The sequence below is a fragment of the Aquila chrysaetos genome, chromosome 22, assembly GCF_900496995.4.
Source record: "Aquila chrysaetos chrysaetos chromosome 22, bAquChr1.4, whole genome shotgun sequence".
NCBI classification, from domain to species: domain Eukaryota; kingdom Metazoa; phylum Chordata; class Aves; order Accipitriformes; family Accipitridae; genus Aquila; species Aquila chrysaetos.
In genome coordinates this window covers 1,760,440-1,775,858 of record NC_044025.1, presented here as the reverse complement: position 1 = coordinate 1,775,858, position 15,419 = coordinate 1,760,440, and the positions used below count along the sequence as shown (strand labels likewise).

At 58.7% G+C, this 15,419-nt stretch overlaps 1 protein-coding gene across 1 annotated transcript; it reads left to right on the top strand.

Annotated features, from left to right (window-relative positions):
* Positions 1–1,370: 1,370 nt before the first annotated feature.
* LOC115334365 lies at positions 1,371–14,846 on the top strand. The gene is made up of 2 exons (XM_029998478.1): positions 1,371–1,750; positions 8,709–14,846. The coding sequence occupies exon 2, from the start codon at positions 8,796–8,798 to the stop codon at positions 9,780–9,782; it is 987 nt and encodes a 328-aa protein (XP_029854338.1). The 5' UTR covers positions 1,371–1,750; positions 8,709–8,795; the 3' UTR covers positions 9,783–14,846.
* Positions 14,847–15,419: the final 573 nt, after the last annotated feature.

Genomic DNA, 15,419 nt, shown 5'->3' with positions numbered 1-15,419 from the left:
GCAGGGCTGGAGAAGGACAGCCACCACCACAGCTCCGCCAGCCCGGCTTCTCCCGGCAGGCTGCCGTCATGCTGCAGCTTAGAGAGGTTTAAGGGAAAGGCGGGGACGTGCCGGGTCGGAGGCCGAGGCCAGCCCTACCGCGCCAGGCAGGGGATGGTGGGATTTGCTGGAGTGCTGGGCAATTTCCCCCGCGCTCCGCTCTGTCCTCTTATTTTCACGGCGGGGTCTGAGTGGTTGATGGGCAGGTTGGTATCACTGGTGCAGCCCCCTCTCCGCTCCACTGGCGATGCTCGTCTGCCTCCCAGCCCGCCTGGCGTGCGCCTGCTTGTTCACAGGAGGAGGTGGACATGGAGCGAGGGGCTTTGCTGTGAATTTGCAAGCTTTCGGGGTGGGCCGGGGCCACACAGCATCACCAGCAGTCCCAGCTCCATCCAGCCACAGCCCCGCAGCCCTGGCAGGCTGTGCCGTGGCCGTGCCGGGCATCCCGTAGCACTGGCCGCAGTGGGAAGGGGCGGAGGCGGTTGCCAGAGGAGGATGGAGGCAGCTGGGGACCGGGATGCTGCAGCCAGGCGGGTCCCCTCCAGCCAGCCACGGACCAGATGCCGGGGAGCCGCACGAGCTGGCACTGCCAGCGGGGCAGAGGTGTGGGGCAGGCGGGGGTCTCGCAGCCTCAGCACCCCTTCAGCCCCTTTCAGGAGAGGCTGGGCCCTGGCCTGCAGGGATGATGGAGCAGATGATGCTCTTGGTCTGAGGCGAAAGGCAGAGAAGAGTTGCCATGGAGACCGGCTATGTCATTTTAAGGAGGCACGGAGGCATTCACACCCATCCCTCTAGAATGAACCCCAGCAGCAAGAGGTGAGGGGAGCGAGGTGGGGGTGACTGGTATCCCCTTAAATCCCAGGTGGGTCGGCTGGTCCCCAGCAGTGCCACCCTGTGCGGGAGCCCGCAGCAAGGCTGCAGGCAGGGCTGCCTGCCCAGGGCATGCCCCAGGGGCCAGCCTCCCTCGGGGACAGCTGGGAGCAATCGATGACACTGGGGCAGAGTTACTTGCTGCCAGCCCGGCCTGAGCAGGCGAGAGGTCAATACATGCCCCCCCCAAATTTTGCTGAGGTGGCCCCATGCGCTGGGGAGGGGCTGCGAGTGCTGACCAAGGGGCTGGGGTGAGGTTCAGGGTGTAGGCAGTAATATCCTGGCTTTTTGGATAATTTAAGCTTTAATTAAAATGAGGCTTTACGTATTAGCAGCCCCCCCCCTTCCCCACAACCGGTGGGAGCGGGAGCGCTGCTGCTCGGCCTCCCGGCGCTTGCGGGCAGCTCTGGTGCCTCTGCTGGAGTCCCCTCCGCATCGCCACAGCCCCACCGGCTGCTCACCGGAGGGAGAAATTATCCGGGGGGGGGGGGGGGGGGTTAGATCTAGCAGCACCTCCAATGGGAAAAAACAGCCCCAAATATGGAGGCAAATAAAGGGATGCAAAGATATCCCCCCCTCCCCACTCCCCCTGCCCAGGAGGGAGTTTAAGTGTGCTCTGCTCCCATCGAGCAGCCCGAGGGCCGGGGCTCGCTGTTTGCTGGGTGTTTGCCGTAGCTCCCCTTGGCCAGCCATCCCCTGGCCCTTTGCGGGGTCCCACGCAGCGCCGGCACCCCCAGGTTGAGCAGCTCTGTGATGCTGGCAGCTCTCCCCGGGGCTGTCGCACTGCTCAGCGCTGTCGCCGTTCAGATGGGACTAGAAGAAAACCAGCATAGCTGCACTGGTAAGTCAATGCCCGGGAGGTTGTCAGGTGCCGAGGTGGCTGCAAGCGCTGCGGGCCAGGGTGCCCAGGGCAGGGGTCTGCAGCAATGGGGGGGACATGGCAGCGCACGCTGCCTGCATGGAAGGTAGCCGAGCCTGCAAGCTGCAAACAGAAATGATGCCTTGATGGGGTGTGGGGAGGGAGGAAGGAGGGCGGCTGGCTTCAGCGTGGCTCAGAGGGAGGTGCTGGCACTGTTCTGGGTGTCAGGGTCATGCAGGCAGGGCTAAGGGACACGGTCCTCTGGCAGATGCTTGCCCAGAGCGAGGGGACGTGGACCTGGGGCAAGGGGCTGTGCATTGTACGTGGCGTGAGGTGTGTACATGTGGTGTGTGCAGTGTGAGCTGTCTGTTCATGCAGTGCAGGTGTACAGTGAAGCTGTGTAGACACACAGAATGCGTGGGAGATGTGGGTGCACCAAGCACGAGATGTGCATGCATTCAGGTACAGGGTGAGTGGCATACGGCCATGCTGCATGTGCAGTGAGATGTGGGTGCAATTTGTGTGTGCGACGTGATGTGTGTGCACACCTGCAGTGCGGTATGCATGCAGTGAGCTGCGAGTCTGTGCACTGCAGCATGCAATGCGAGGCATGTGTGCGTAGTGCACACTCACTGTGGGAGGTGTGACCTGCGCAGTGCAGTGAGATGCATGCATGCAGTGCATGCTTGCCGTGGGAGGTGTGAGCTGTGCAGTGCAGCGAGGCGCGTGCACAAAATGCACGCTCACCGTGGAAGGTGTGAGCTGTGCAGTGCAGCGAGGCGCGTGCATGCAGTGCAGCGAGGCACGTGCACACAGTGCACGCTTGCAGTGGGAGGTGTGAGCTGTGCAGTGTAGTGAGGTGCGTGCATGCAGTGCACGGTCGCCATGGGAGGTGTGAGCTGTGCAGTGCAGCGAGGTGCGTGCATGCAGTGCAGCGAGGCACGTGCACACAGTGCACGCTTGCAGTGGGAGGTGTGAGCTGTGCAGTGCAGCGAGGTGCGTGCATGCAGTGCAGCGAGGCGCGTGCACATAGTGCACGCTCTCCATGGGAGGTGTGAGCTGTGCAGTGTGGTATGCCATGCAAGGTGCATGGATGCATGAACTTGGTGAGAGGAGCGCAGTGTGCGGCTGCATGCCCAAGGCAGAGGAGCAGACTGCAGTGGCCGGGGATGGCATGGAGCAGGACTCAAGTGGTGGCACCCCGGGGATCCCTGGCTGGATCCAAATGGGCTCCAGCTGCTATATGCATTTCCCCAAACCTTAGGGAGCTCTTGCCCCCGGTGCCACTCGGCAGTGGCAGCAGCCGGCTGCCAGAGCCTGGCACGCTCCCACAGCCGCCCGGCCGGGTGGGAGCATCTCCTCCTGCCATGCCTGCCAAGACTCCCACTCCCGAGACTGTACGACAGGAGAAAAGGGAACAAAAATTCACGTTTTCACATTTAGCTTCCTTTGTACTCAGCTAATTAGCGCCTGAGTCTGGTGATGTCATTAAAGCAGCACTAAGTCTTTATTGGGGTAATTTAATTTTCCCTTTCATATCAGGATGATTTCCTTTGTTGGGGTAGGTGCTGGGGAGGGGGAAGGGCCCGTGCAGACAATTGCTATTGTCAGGATAAATAATTCCCCAGTGGATTGACAAGGGGGGAGGTGGGCTGGGGGGCTGGGAGCTGTCACTCACCAGGTGGCAGCAGGAGACGGCCAGCCCCAGGGAGCTGGGTGCCTTGGGGTGCCTCTCCCCGCGCTGGGTGGGCTCCCCAGCCAGCGAGGCACCTTCCTTGGCCCCCTTCCAACTGCTGAAACCGCGGCAGCCTCAACATTCGGGAGGTGGGTGGGTAAAGTTGGGGGTCTCCTGTATAGCTCCCCGCTTCTCCCACCCCATTGCCATCCCTGGTGCCGGCAAGAGGAGGGAAACAGATTGCACCAGGGTAAAAGGAGCCTTTCTGAGCCACCGCAAACCCTGTGTGTAGTAACCCACTGGAGAAACACGGGGCTCTGCATGCAGCTGGGACATGCAGGGGACCAGGGAGCTGCCAGGGCTGGCATAGACCAGGAGGAGCCCTTGCAGGGGTCTCCCACCTTGGGGGATCCCAAGTGGCATCCCTGCACTAGGAATGGTTGGAAGTGGGCTCAGCAAACATCCTCCCACTCCAGCCCCTTTCCAGGCTCTGCATGCAGTGGGGTGATGCTTGAGCACTCATTGCCACAGCAAACTGAGCACAAAGAGGGGGCGGCTGGCATGGGGCAGCGTGCGAGACCCAGTGCTCAGGGTAACAGAGGGGCAGGAGGCTGTTCATCATTGCACCTCCCTGGGATGCCCTGTGAAACAAGTCTCTAGCCCGTTTCCCAACCCTGTCTTCCCCTTCTGATGCCTCCCCTCAGCCCCTTGGCTCATGCTGCCCCAGGAGGGATGCCAAACACAGGGTGAGAGGTGAAGGAGATGTCCCATGGGGTCAAAGCCCCTGAGGACTGGCTCTCTTGGTCCCTGCAGAGCATCGCTGGCAGCAGGTCCCCTTCCCATCCCTGCCCCACTGTGCTCGCCCGCCCAAGCATGGGAAAAAAAGGTGGCACGTCCCCGGGAAGCAGCTGGGAGACAATAGCTGTTGACATGTGCCACCACTCAAGTCCCGGCATCCCTGGGAGCTTGGGCACAACCCATGGTAAGGCTCTGAAGGGGCAGTGCGTGGGGCAGGCTGACCCTGGTGCAGGGATGCATGTCTTGCCTGGGCAGAGCTGGTGGCAGTGGTGTCCTGGTCCAGCAAAGCATCACCAGCGTGGAAGGGGGTGGCTGGTGTGATCCCAAAGCCCTAACTCATCAGGTTTAACTCTCCAGACACTTCCAGAGGAACCGACCTTCCCTGAAAATGGGAAGGGATGTGCCTGGGTGGAGAGAGCAACTGGAGTGAGCCATTTTCCACCCACCCCTGGGTCCATCTCTAGAAGGAACTGGGTCCTTACAGCTCTGCTGGAGCACACCCTGCAAGTCCCACCTTCCCCAAAGCCCCCCGAGCGCTGCTGTCGGCTTGGGTGCGGACAAGGAGGGGGAGACGGGCTGCAGAGGGGAACGTCACACCCGAAACACAAACACCAGCTTGTTGGTAATTAGCAAACGTTTCAAGAGGAATGATGAGAAGCCAGTGACAGGCGGGCGGGTTTCTATTAAAAGCTGCCACGTGTGATCCTTCTCCAAGCCTGCCGGCCCCTCCTTACCTGGCACAGGGGAAATCAGATGCAAACCTGACATTAATGCAACATTCAGGGTGAGCTTTAATTGCAGCTGTGGCAGGAGTGGCGGAGCCAGGGGACGGCGGCGGGGCCCCGGCGGCAGGGTGACGGGCGCCCTCGCCTCCTGCTGCCTCCACCGCCAGGACGGGAGCTGCCCGGTGCCTTTGGGTGCTCTCCTCACCGCCATCCTCCTCCCCGACCTTCTTGCAGAGGGCTTGAGTCACGAGGTGCGCTGAAGTGAGCACTCGGCACCCTGCGTGTCTCCACAAGCAGAGGCACTTGCTTAAATGTTAAGGGCTTGTTTGCATCCAGCGGAAGGGAAGCGGGAGCTGAGCCCCAGCTTGCCAATTGCTCCTCCGTGCCTTCCGGAGCCAAGGGGCCAGGAAAGTGCTCATCCACGCAGGGAAGCATCCTCGAGTGATTCCTCCATGTGCTCAGCCCCAAAAATGCCTCTTTTCAGCCTCACGTGGCTTTTTTTTTCTGGCTCAAACACTTTCCCAAACATTATAGAAGGAGAATCCCAGGCATTAGAGAAGGGGCATGCATGGCCAGGGCAGCGTTTGCGAGGTGGCCCCAGGGCTGACGCACGATGGTGGGGTGGGTCCTTCTCTCAGACCTGCAAACCAAGCCCAGAAGGAGCCAGGGAAAGCAACGCTGGTACAGGAGGAGCTCAGGCCAGCAGCATCCAGGCAGAGCTGCAGTGGCCTTGGGCTGGTAAGGTAGAGATTGCCATGGAGCAGAGGCTGAGGGTGGATCTGTTCAGCAATACATCTTGCGAGTGACGGGAGCCTGGAGAGTAACCTAGTTCTGGCTTTATGAGATTGGCTCCCCCGATCCCCACTCCGTGAGATGAAAGTGAGTAATTACTGTCTGACTCGGCAGAATGGCGGAGAAGATCAGCTGGAGGGACCAAGCCCGCCAGCGGTTGGGACCATTGCTTTGCGGGCTGGTGAGCATCTCTTGCCCCTGCTCAGGGTGTGAGCAGCAATGCCCATATCCCTTGCCATCATCTCAAGGTGAGGAGGGGTCCCCTTGCTTCACAGTTTCTGCTGGCCTCACCACCATCACATCTCACTCCCAACTGTTCAGCTGTCCAACAGGTCTACCCAAATAGTAAGCAGGCTGGAGCTTGATGTAACGCCAAGAGCAGGAGCAGGGATGAACAGTGTGCTCATCTGCCTCTCGGCAGGGTCCTCTTGCAAGTGATTTGCTGAACGACAGCAAGACTTTGCTTTTAATGAAGGCTGGTTATGCTGAGCGGGGTTTTGCTTGGTCTCCTGCTGCCCTGAGCTTGCTGAAGGAGCTGGGTGTTTCTCAGCTGAGCTCAAGACTTTCTGGGATTCACGTGGGCTCTTCCTTAGAGCATTCTTGGGGAGTTTCTAGCTGTGGTTCTGCCCGGATCTAGGACTGGGGACAGAGCTGCTCTAAAAAAGAGGTCAGACGAGAGGCCCCTTCCACCCAGTCCCCTCTGTCCTGGCTGTGCAGCCGTGGTCCTTGGTTCACTGAGACCTCCTGTGATGCAGCTCAGGTGGAGGCAGTGGGGGGTGTGAGGTCTCTTCCTGCGCCGGGACGATTTGGAGCAGCGGGATTCTTGCAGGGTAGATGTCACAGAAAGGCAAAGAGATGCCCGAGGACATCGGTGACACCTCTCCCCTGTCACTGCTGCAGAAAGGGCCAGCCCTCATAGCTGTATCAATCCCTCCACCACCAAGAAAACCCCAGAGCGATGGTGCTTCAGGATGTCTGGGGACATCACAAGGGACTATTACCCAAAACAGTTGGCTGGGGTCCCTTCAGGGAGAAGGTCTGTAGGGGAACACCCAGGTCCTAGCATGGAGCTGGGAACAGCAGGTCTGGGGCAAAGGACTGTCATAAGGCAATATCAGGTCTCCTTGCTGTCAGCCTCTGCTAGCTGGACCTGCCCTGGAGCTTCTCGGTGGTCTTCCAGGGTGCCCCAGTGTCCCCCATGGGTGGTGACACCCTCTTTTCTTGTGTCCAACTCCTGGCTGCTGGACAACTCTTTGGATGCCCTCACACCCTCCATCTGCTGCTGTTAATGAGATGTCCACATTGCCTTCACCACCGTCCTGAGCTTCAGGAGCTCACTTGTTTCATTAGGTGGTATATGGGGAGGCGGTCCACAGCTTTGGCCAGGCTGTCTTGTCCCCACTTCGGGGTGACCCTTGGGGCTGCATCCCTGCCTGTCCCTGCCGCTGCTGCTGCCTGCCTGGGCTGCTGCGCGCTTTTGGCAGTGCCGCGTGCGTCTGTGCCCTCCACATCATGCCTAGTTAGGGTGATTTGTGTCTTACAAACACTCTAGTCGTTGTTTAAGTGTTCTTCTTTGGACTATGGAAGTACAGGCAGTTGCCACACTTCTCCACTCCTTAATATACTGTCTGGCTTGTCTGTCTTCCCTCAAGGCTGAAAAAAACCTCTGCCCAGGCAGCATTTCTGAGTTCTCCTCCTGCCAGGGTCCCTGCTCCTATCAAACAAGGTTGTGAGCTGCACTGGTGTTCTCGGTTTTATTTCTGCAGGAAGAAAGTCTCACGCTTGTTTTCCCATCTATACCCTCCATGCTCAGCCCTGTTTTACCACCAGTTTTTAGTCCTGGGCATGTGCAGGGGTCCCCCTGCTCCTGGACCACAGCCACCCCATCACTGTGAACACACCAAGCGCTGTTGCTGGTGCAGGAGGGCCGTCCTAGTTCTGCTGTAGCATGGGACCATGCCAGCAATCCCAGAGCATCCACGAGGGTTGCCCCAGCCCAGGAGATGCTGGGGTGGGCGACACCAGCGGCATGGAGGTGACTGGGGAGAGGCTGAGCTGGTGGTGACACTGCTGGGAGAGGCAGAGGGAACCGAGGGGGGATTCAGAGGGGTCCTGCCATGGATAAAGGGACGAGGAAGATGGGGAGGGGTCCCCAGCACGGCACTGTGCAGGAGCGACGGAGCATGTGGTGACTCCTGCCCGGGCCGGTGGGGCTCCCCTGCACTGTAGCTCACTGCAGAGGGGCCCTCGAGCGCATGCAAGTGAGGAAAGGCGGGGAAGGAGGGGGAGAGAGATCTTTTCATCTAAAAGGTTACATTTGTCCTACTTCCTCCCATCTCCAGCAATTAACTTGAAGGGAGACATCACTGCTAATTGAGCAGTGAAGATCAGGAGCAACAATTACGCCTTTTGACAAGAGACAGCACAAGAGGGACTGCTCCGAGGCTGAGAATGGTAGGGAACGGTTTCTATGGCAATATAACTTTCCTCTCTTCCTCTCCAGCCATAGAAATGATAAAAATGTAGATTTCTCCCTGATTAATGATTTAATGAAAATAAAGAAAATTCTTAAAAAAAAAAGAAAAAGGAAAAAGAAGGGGGGGAGAAAAAATCGATAGGACGCAATGTTTAGCATGAGTCTGCGGCTGCGGGGAGAATCAATGTCCTTCTCCAGGCTGGACGCGGTGAAATCTATTACAGCAACGTGCTGAGGACTCAAAGCGGCCCTGCCGTTTGGTAATTAGGCAGCGGGCTCACACGGGGGAAACGTGAGGGCTATATTCAGATCTCTGATCAAAGGAGCTGCCCATCAAAGAGCTCCTCGCACTGGCTTCTCCAGCAAACCTTCATGCTCGCTCCACGTCTCTCCTGCCTTCCTTTCTCCTGCCTGCCTTCCCCCAGCCTTCCACACCCCTCCCCGAAATCATTATTTTTAATTTTAATTATTCAGCCCGTTCCCTTTGCGAGGCGGCCAGGAAGGGCTGCCGATGCGGCTGCCAGCCCGGCAAATGGTGATGCCACGTTAGCTGCCGGCGAGATGAAGGAACGACCTGCTGCGGAGGTGGTCCTGAGCCGGTGGCAGGGGTTGCCGTGGCTGTTCCGCACCTGGGAGCGGGCAGCGCAGAGATGCCGGCAGCCACCTCGGGTGATGCAACACGACAAACCTCCCGTCCTGCCGCAGCCACGGGGAGAGCAGCAAGGAGGAGGACGAGGAGGGTCGCGACTCATCCTGCCCCCGTGCACGCTCCCATCCCATGCGAGCCGCTCGCTCCTTCGCGGGAAAGGCCTGGCAAGGGGCAGGCAGGGCGTGCGGCAGCTCGGGGCTGTGCGTACGCCACAGCTGAAGGCGTCGCGAGGGCCACGTCCGTCCGCATCTGTCAGCAGCAGCTGCCGGCTGCCGTGCCGTGCTGCCTGGGCGAGTGAGCCGGCAGCAGAGCCCAGAGGGGTGAGCACAGCCTTTCTGAAGCCTTCTCTTCCCCCCTGCCTCGCCAAGTCAGCGCGAGCATCCTCTGTTTTGCAACGTGTTCTGCAGCCCATCTACTTCCTCATCGAACAAGCAAGTTTTGGTTTTTTTTTTTTCCTTTTAGGGGATGCTGCTTTAGGATGCAGGGAGGTGGCCGGGGTGAGACTGGCCACAGTTCCTCTGCCAACACGAGGGGAAACGATGCAGCAGGTTCGGGTCAGCTGTGTGCCCATTCATCAAAAAAAAATGCAACCCACTTCAGCAAGCAGAACTGGCCTTTGTGAGAGACCCCCAGGCAGTGGGGAGCAAGCATGGGGGCTACAGCTCCTTGGCTCCTGCAACCGGTCCCCCGAGGGGTACCTCCTCCTGCCATGGGGACCATCCTGGGTACCTCCAGCCCCCCCCGGCTGCCCCCATAGGGACGCAGCCTTCCCACAGCAGATTGATCCCCAGCAGCTCCCGAGGTGGCAGCCCTGCAGCTGCCCATCCTGCTTGTTCTTGCCCCACGCGAGGAGCCAGCAGGGCCCCAGGACGCGCATCTCCAGCCCAGGCACTCTATAGGGGCAGAGCACGGGCACACGGAGGGACTTTCCCACCTCCTCAGTTCCTATTTTATTGCCAAACTGAAGCATAAAACACACATAAACAAATCTAATGGCGAGAAATGGGTTGCTATCAAATCAACAAATTAATCTAATTATAGGGCTGATTAAATCATATCAGATAAACCAGCAACTCCTTCCCAGTGCTCAGCAGCCACGCAAGGAGGGAGGCAGCCCAGCTCCACTCTGCTTTTGGGTCCGGCTGAGCTATGGCCAGGGCAGGGTCCTGCCTCCCAGGGCTGGCAGCATGCCGGCAGCCCCGGCACGGTGGGGAGCACTGAGACCCCTCTCCCTGGCGCTACGCAGGACGGCACAGCCTGCTGCGGTGCAAATCTGAATGGCAAATGCGGATGCAAAGTACATGATTTCTCGGGATTAAAGATGCAGCTCTAGCCTGCGAAATGTATGCAGGAGCCGTCTTTGGAGCGAGATTGCTTAAACCTAAGTCTGCTTTAGGTATTTGAGGAACAATTTTATCGGTGCTGTTTGCAGAGCTTTGCCGAGCTTTTTCCACCTCTCCGTGCATCTGCACATGCCAGCACCCATGTGCACGTGGGAATGCACTTGTGCACCAGCGCCCACGTGTAATACCCTCCCTGCCAGCCAGCTGCTGGAGAGAAAATGCGTCCTGTGTGAAAGGCAAAAGCTCTTTATCGACCGACAATACTCACGGCAATGCCTGTGCATGCAGGACCGCTGGCAGGCTTCACCCAGGAAGGTGCGGGGCAGCTGCAGACCTTTGCTGAAGGGCCTGGTGGCTCTGAGGCTTCACTCAATGGACTTGTTCCCCAGTTCCTGCAGGTGTTGAACTTCAGTTCTTGCCTCTTGCAAGACTCCAGATGGGAAGGTGGAGAAAGCACCGGTGTGCCTGCCTGGCCAGGGTCATGCAGGGTCCCTGCAGGCTCACACGATGTTGCCACACCTTGGTGCATCTCAGTGAAGAAGGAAAATCCTTTTCAAAGCGGGTGCTGGCTCTGGTTTCACCTGCCTCCAGAGGGTGGCAGAGGTTTCACTGCCACTGGCAAGTTGTTTTCCTCTTTTCAGGGCATCCTTTGTTCCCAGCCATGGGTTATATCAGCTCTTGATTCTCCTCCTCTTGCTCTTCTCTTAGCCGAGTTGCTCCGTTCCAGGAACAAAGGTGTCAAGCAATGATCTTTTTTCTTCTAATGGAAGATTATACCAGAGTGCTGTCAAGCTCAGCAGAAGACGAGAGGAGCTTGAGAGCCCTGGCGCAGTGCAGAGCTCTTACCCCTCTTGAGCTTCCTGGTAGGTCCCACTTTGACCCCTGGCTTTACAGGGAATGCTGCACTGGTGCTCTTCTCCTTCACACCCCGGTTCAGGCCATCCTGGACAGCATTTGGGGGCCAAGAAAATACACAGCAGCAGGTAGAGCAGAGTATTGCCTGCTTGTCAGAGCCAAGGGCATGGTGGTATGGCTGAGACTGGGCACATCTTGCCATCACCCTGGCAAGCGACACGCGGTGCTGCATCTGCAGAGCTGGCGGAGAGCATCCCTGCCAGGAACCAGCCTGAGGGATAGGATTATGCAACGGGCACTTAGGAAGAATAAAGATGTAGCTATGACGGGCCCAGCTGCGTGGATGAGCCCGGCAGAGATGAGAGCAAACCCTCCTTTCGTGTTCAAAGGCACCTCTCCATTGCCTGTCCCCAGCATGCCATGGCTTGGCAGCACCTCAAGGGCTGGGGTACCAGTGGGGAGCAGCTGGGGTGGGCAAAGGATGTTCAAAGCAATCTTTTCCTAGGCAATAAGCTCAGCTTCGGACAGTGTCTCACTACTATTTTTTTATTAATCAATCCTCAAGCTGTCCTTATGCCTTGTAAAAGCAAGTAGATAATGCAAGCACCGGCTCAAGGATGCTCAGCTGCAACACCAACACCCAGAGCCTTCGCAGGACGGAGGGGCACAAACCGTGCCAGGAGCCTGGGTGACACAGCTATGGGGGTGCGGGGGACAATCCTGGAGTGGTCCCGGAGTGGGATTTAGGCTGCTGGTGCCAGGGTGGGCAGTGATGGGGACACTGCAGGTGGTGCTAGGCTGGATGCCCCCTGCCCAGCCTTGCCAGGGGAGCACAGCTCAGGCGGAGGGGACAAAGCAGCCACCTAAACACGCTCCCAGTGCCCTCCAGTGCTCCCAGTGCCCACACCCACCCACTCTGGGAGTGTGTTTGTGTGCATACTTCTGTGTGTATGCATGCATGTGCATGTCTGTGCAGAGGTGCATGCGTGTGTGCACACATGCATATGCATACGCATCTGTGCATACATGTGCATACATGCATGTGTGTGCACGTGTGCCCGTGCATGCCCATGTGAGGGTTGGGGTGTGCACGGCTGTGCACACGGGTCGGGGGGAGCTCTGTTGAGAGGAACCATTTCCCAGCCTGTGCTGATGCAGTTTAGCAATCAGAATAACTTTGCTGATGAATATTTAAGCTGAGCGCTGAATATTTAAAGCATTCAATTATTTTAATGGCTTCTAAGTGTGACAGCAGGAGAGGACAGGGGAACGGCTGCCCCCAGGTCCGGCACCAAGCCCACGGCAGGGCAGGCAGACAGGGGTGCCGCAGGCAGACCCTGCTCGGAGTGGGGTGGGGGTAAGCGTGTCGTCCCCAGCAGGGTGGTGGCATCTTAGGCACGCTGCTGGGGAGCTGCCGGTGCCGAGCACTGCTGGCTGCTGGTGCAAGCCCTGCCAGAGCTTGGCCGGGTGGGCAGAGCCCCAGCGGGCAGGAGGAGAGCTGTGCCCTGCCATCCTGGCAGGCTGAGCTCTGTCCCACTGCCCTAATTCTTGCATGAGCAACCTCGGCATGTGCCAGCACCGCATGGTGCCAGCCCCCTCCTCTCTGCCACCAGCAATGCTCCTGAGCTGCGCCTGTCCCTGTCCCCGTGCCATTGTGCCACCACGGCAGTGGAAGCACCCGTGTGCCCCTGCACCAGTGCCACCACCAACACCGGGACACAGCAGCCCTGCAGACACCCCCTGGGATGCGAGGGGCACAGGGGCATGCAAATGGGAAGCCATGGCCTCCATCACACCCCAAGTCCCCCCGAAAGCATGTCGGTGGTGACGGGAGTGGAGCGTGCCCACCATGGCTTGTCCAGCCCGGCAGCCTGGCCCCACGGCTGGGTCCTGCCTCTGGGACGTGCCCCAGGCCCACGGCAGGGAGGGTGGCAGGGAGCACAGAGGAGCGCTTTCCCAATGCGTGCTCCTGCAGCCATAAATATTCATATTCTTATACTAATTTTCCATGTACTTTTCTGTCACATCCAATTTTATTTTAATTTCCCTTTATAAACCTTCACAGCTAATGCACTCTGTGCTCCCATGATTACCCCAATCAGCCGGCGCTTTAAACACAATCCCTGCAGGCAGCTCTTGTTGGAAGCTATAGGATCACTGAGCATCCACACATGAGTTGTGCACACTTGGCAGACCCACTCACCAGGGCTACAGCAGAGCTCCTTTGCCACCCTGCGGTGGGCACAGCTCCTATCATGGTGGGCACGGTCTCTGAGCTGTGCTGGGCTTTCTGCGGTGGCCAGACCAGAGGACATCTCCAGAGTCTTGTGCCTTTCCAGTAGCCTTGGTTGTATCCGTGTCCTGCAGCGAGCATGTTGCATATGATTGTGTCTTGCACGGGAACACGGCTGTCCCGGCCACTGGTCTTTCCCTGGGCAGGTGGTTTGGCAGAGCCCACCTCCAGGTACCCTCCTGCACTGCAGCCAGCTGGCAGTGACACCCTGCCTGGGGGCAAACCCTGGCTCCTGGAGCTCCTCGAGAAGAGGAGCAGAGGGTATGCAGGATCACTGTGCTGGGGCTGCGCCGTGCCAGCCAGCACGCCAGGGCTGTGCCATGCCGGCTGCCTGGGCTCAACAGTGCCGTCCCTGCAGGGATGTGCTGTGCCATGCCGAGCAGGCTGCCCAGGCTCAGAGATGTCATCCCCGCAGTGTCATGCCGTGCCACACAGTACAGCCTGCTCAGGCTCAGCAGTGCCATCCCTGCAGCACTGTGCCGTGCCGTGAGGTGCTATGCTGCGCCAAGCAGGCTGGCCAGGCTTGGCAGTACCATGCCTGCAGGGCTGTGCTACCCCATGCCATGCCGTGCCGTGCCATGCCATGCAGGCTGCTCACGTTCAACTGCTCAGGCTTGGCAGTGCCATACCTGCAGGGCTGTGCCATACCTGCAGGGCTGTGCCATGCCGGCTGCCCAGTCTCAGAGGTGCTGTGCTTGCCAGGGAGTTACCACATGTGTGCGTGTCAGTGTGTCCTGGGTTCAGCTGGGATAGAGTTAATTTTCACAGGAACCTGGGAGGGGGCACAGCAGGCACAGCTGACCTGGACTAGCCAAGGGGGTATTCCATACCATGTGACATCATGCTCAGTATATAAATGGGGAGTGGGCTGGGGGGCCTCTCAGCTTTCGGTGGGGGAATTGGCGGAGCGACAGGCTCCGGGTTGTGAGCAGTTGCACTGTGCATCACTCATTTTGTATATTCTTTTATTAGTACCGTTGTTGTTGTTGTAACTTCTCTTTTTGTGTTGCCCCAGTAAATTGTCCTTATCTCAACCCTCGAGGTTCCGTTTTTTTTTTTTTTTTTTCTTTTCTCCTTTCTGATTCTCCTCCCCATGCCCTGTACTGGCAGGTGATGAAGCTGGTGTCTGTGCCATGGCCCAGCTGTTTGCCACACAGCTTGGGCAGCTCCAGCCATGTCCTGTTCACTGCATCCCACACGCTTCCACCTGCCAGCCGCTGGCATCCTGGCATGGCTCGGTACCACCGCACCACCGCTCCCGCAGCACTGTGGGGTTCCAGCAGCCATGGAGGCACCAGCGCTGGCTAGGCAGTGCCGGCAGTTGTGCCAAGGCTGAGCCAGCTGGCACTGCATGTGCACGTGTGTCCACACATGTACCCACATCTGTGTGTGTGCATTGGGGTGTTTGTGTGCACGCACTGCTCGGTCCCTCGCTGGGGACCCCGAGCCAGCCTGTGACTTGGGCACACAGCGGGCATTGGGCTGGGGGACAGGACACATCTGCAGCGGGACGGGACATGTCCCCAGCAGGGCAGGACGTGTCCCCAGCAGGGAAGGACACGTCCCCAGCAGGACAGACCACCTGCCCTTGCCCAGGGGCAGCCCCAGAGCTGGGTCGCACAGCAGCAGGCAGTGGGAAGGGCCAGGGCTGCCTGGACGCGGAGTGCCACTGGCAGAAGGAGACAGCACACGGATGGTAATTTGTTCCTCACCATCCACGGGGACGTGAATTAAAGCTGCTGTGGGATCCCGCGCCGATCTCCTGCTGGCGGTCCCACGAAAATCCCCCCGCGGGCAGGGGCAGGGCGGCTGCCGTGCTCCTGCCAGCCGTGGGAAGTCACTCAGGCTCCGCTCGCTCACTTCTGAAGACCTCTTGATAAACATTTATAAACATTTGTAGTATTTTAAATTTCCCCTCAATAATTTATGAATAGTTATTTTATATACTTTAAAGAGGGTAATAATGTAAAATTTATAAGGCGGGAGCGCTCAGAGTGGCAGCGCAGCGTCGCGGGGCTGGGAGCGGGAGGCGCAGCCTTCCCCGC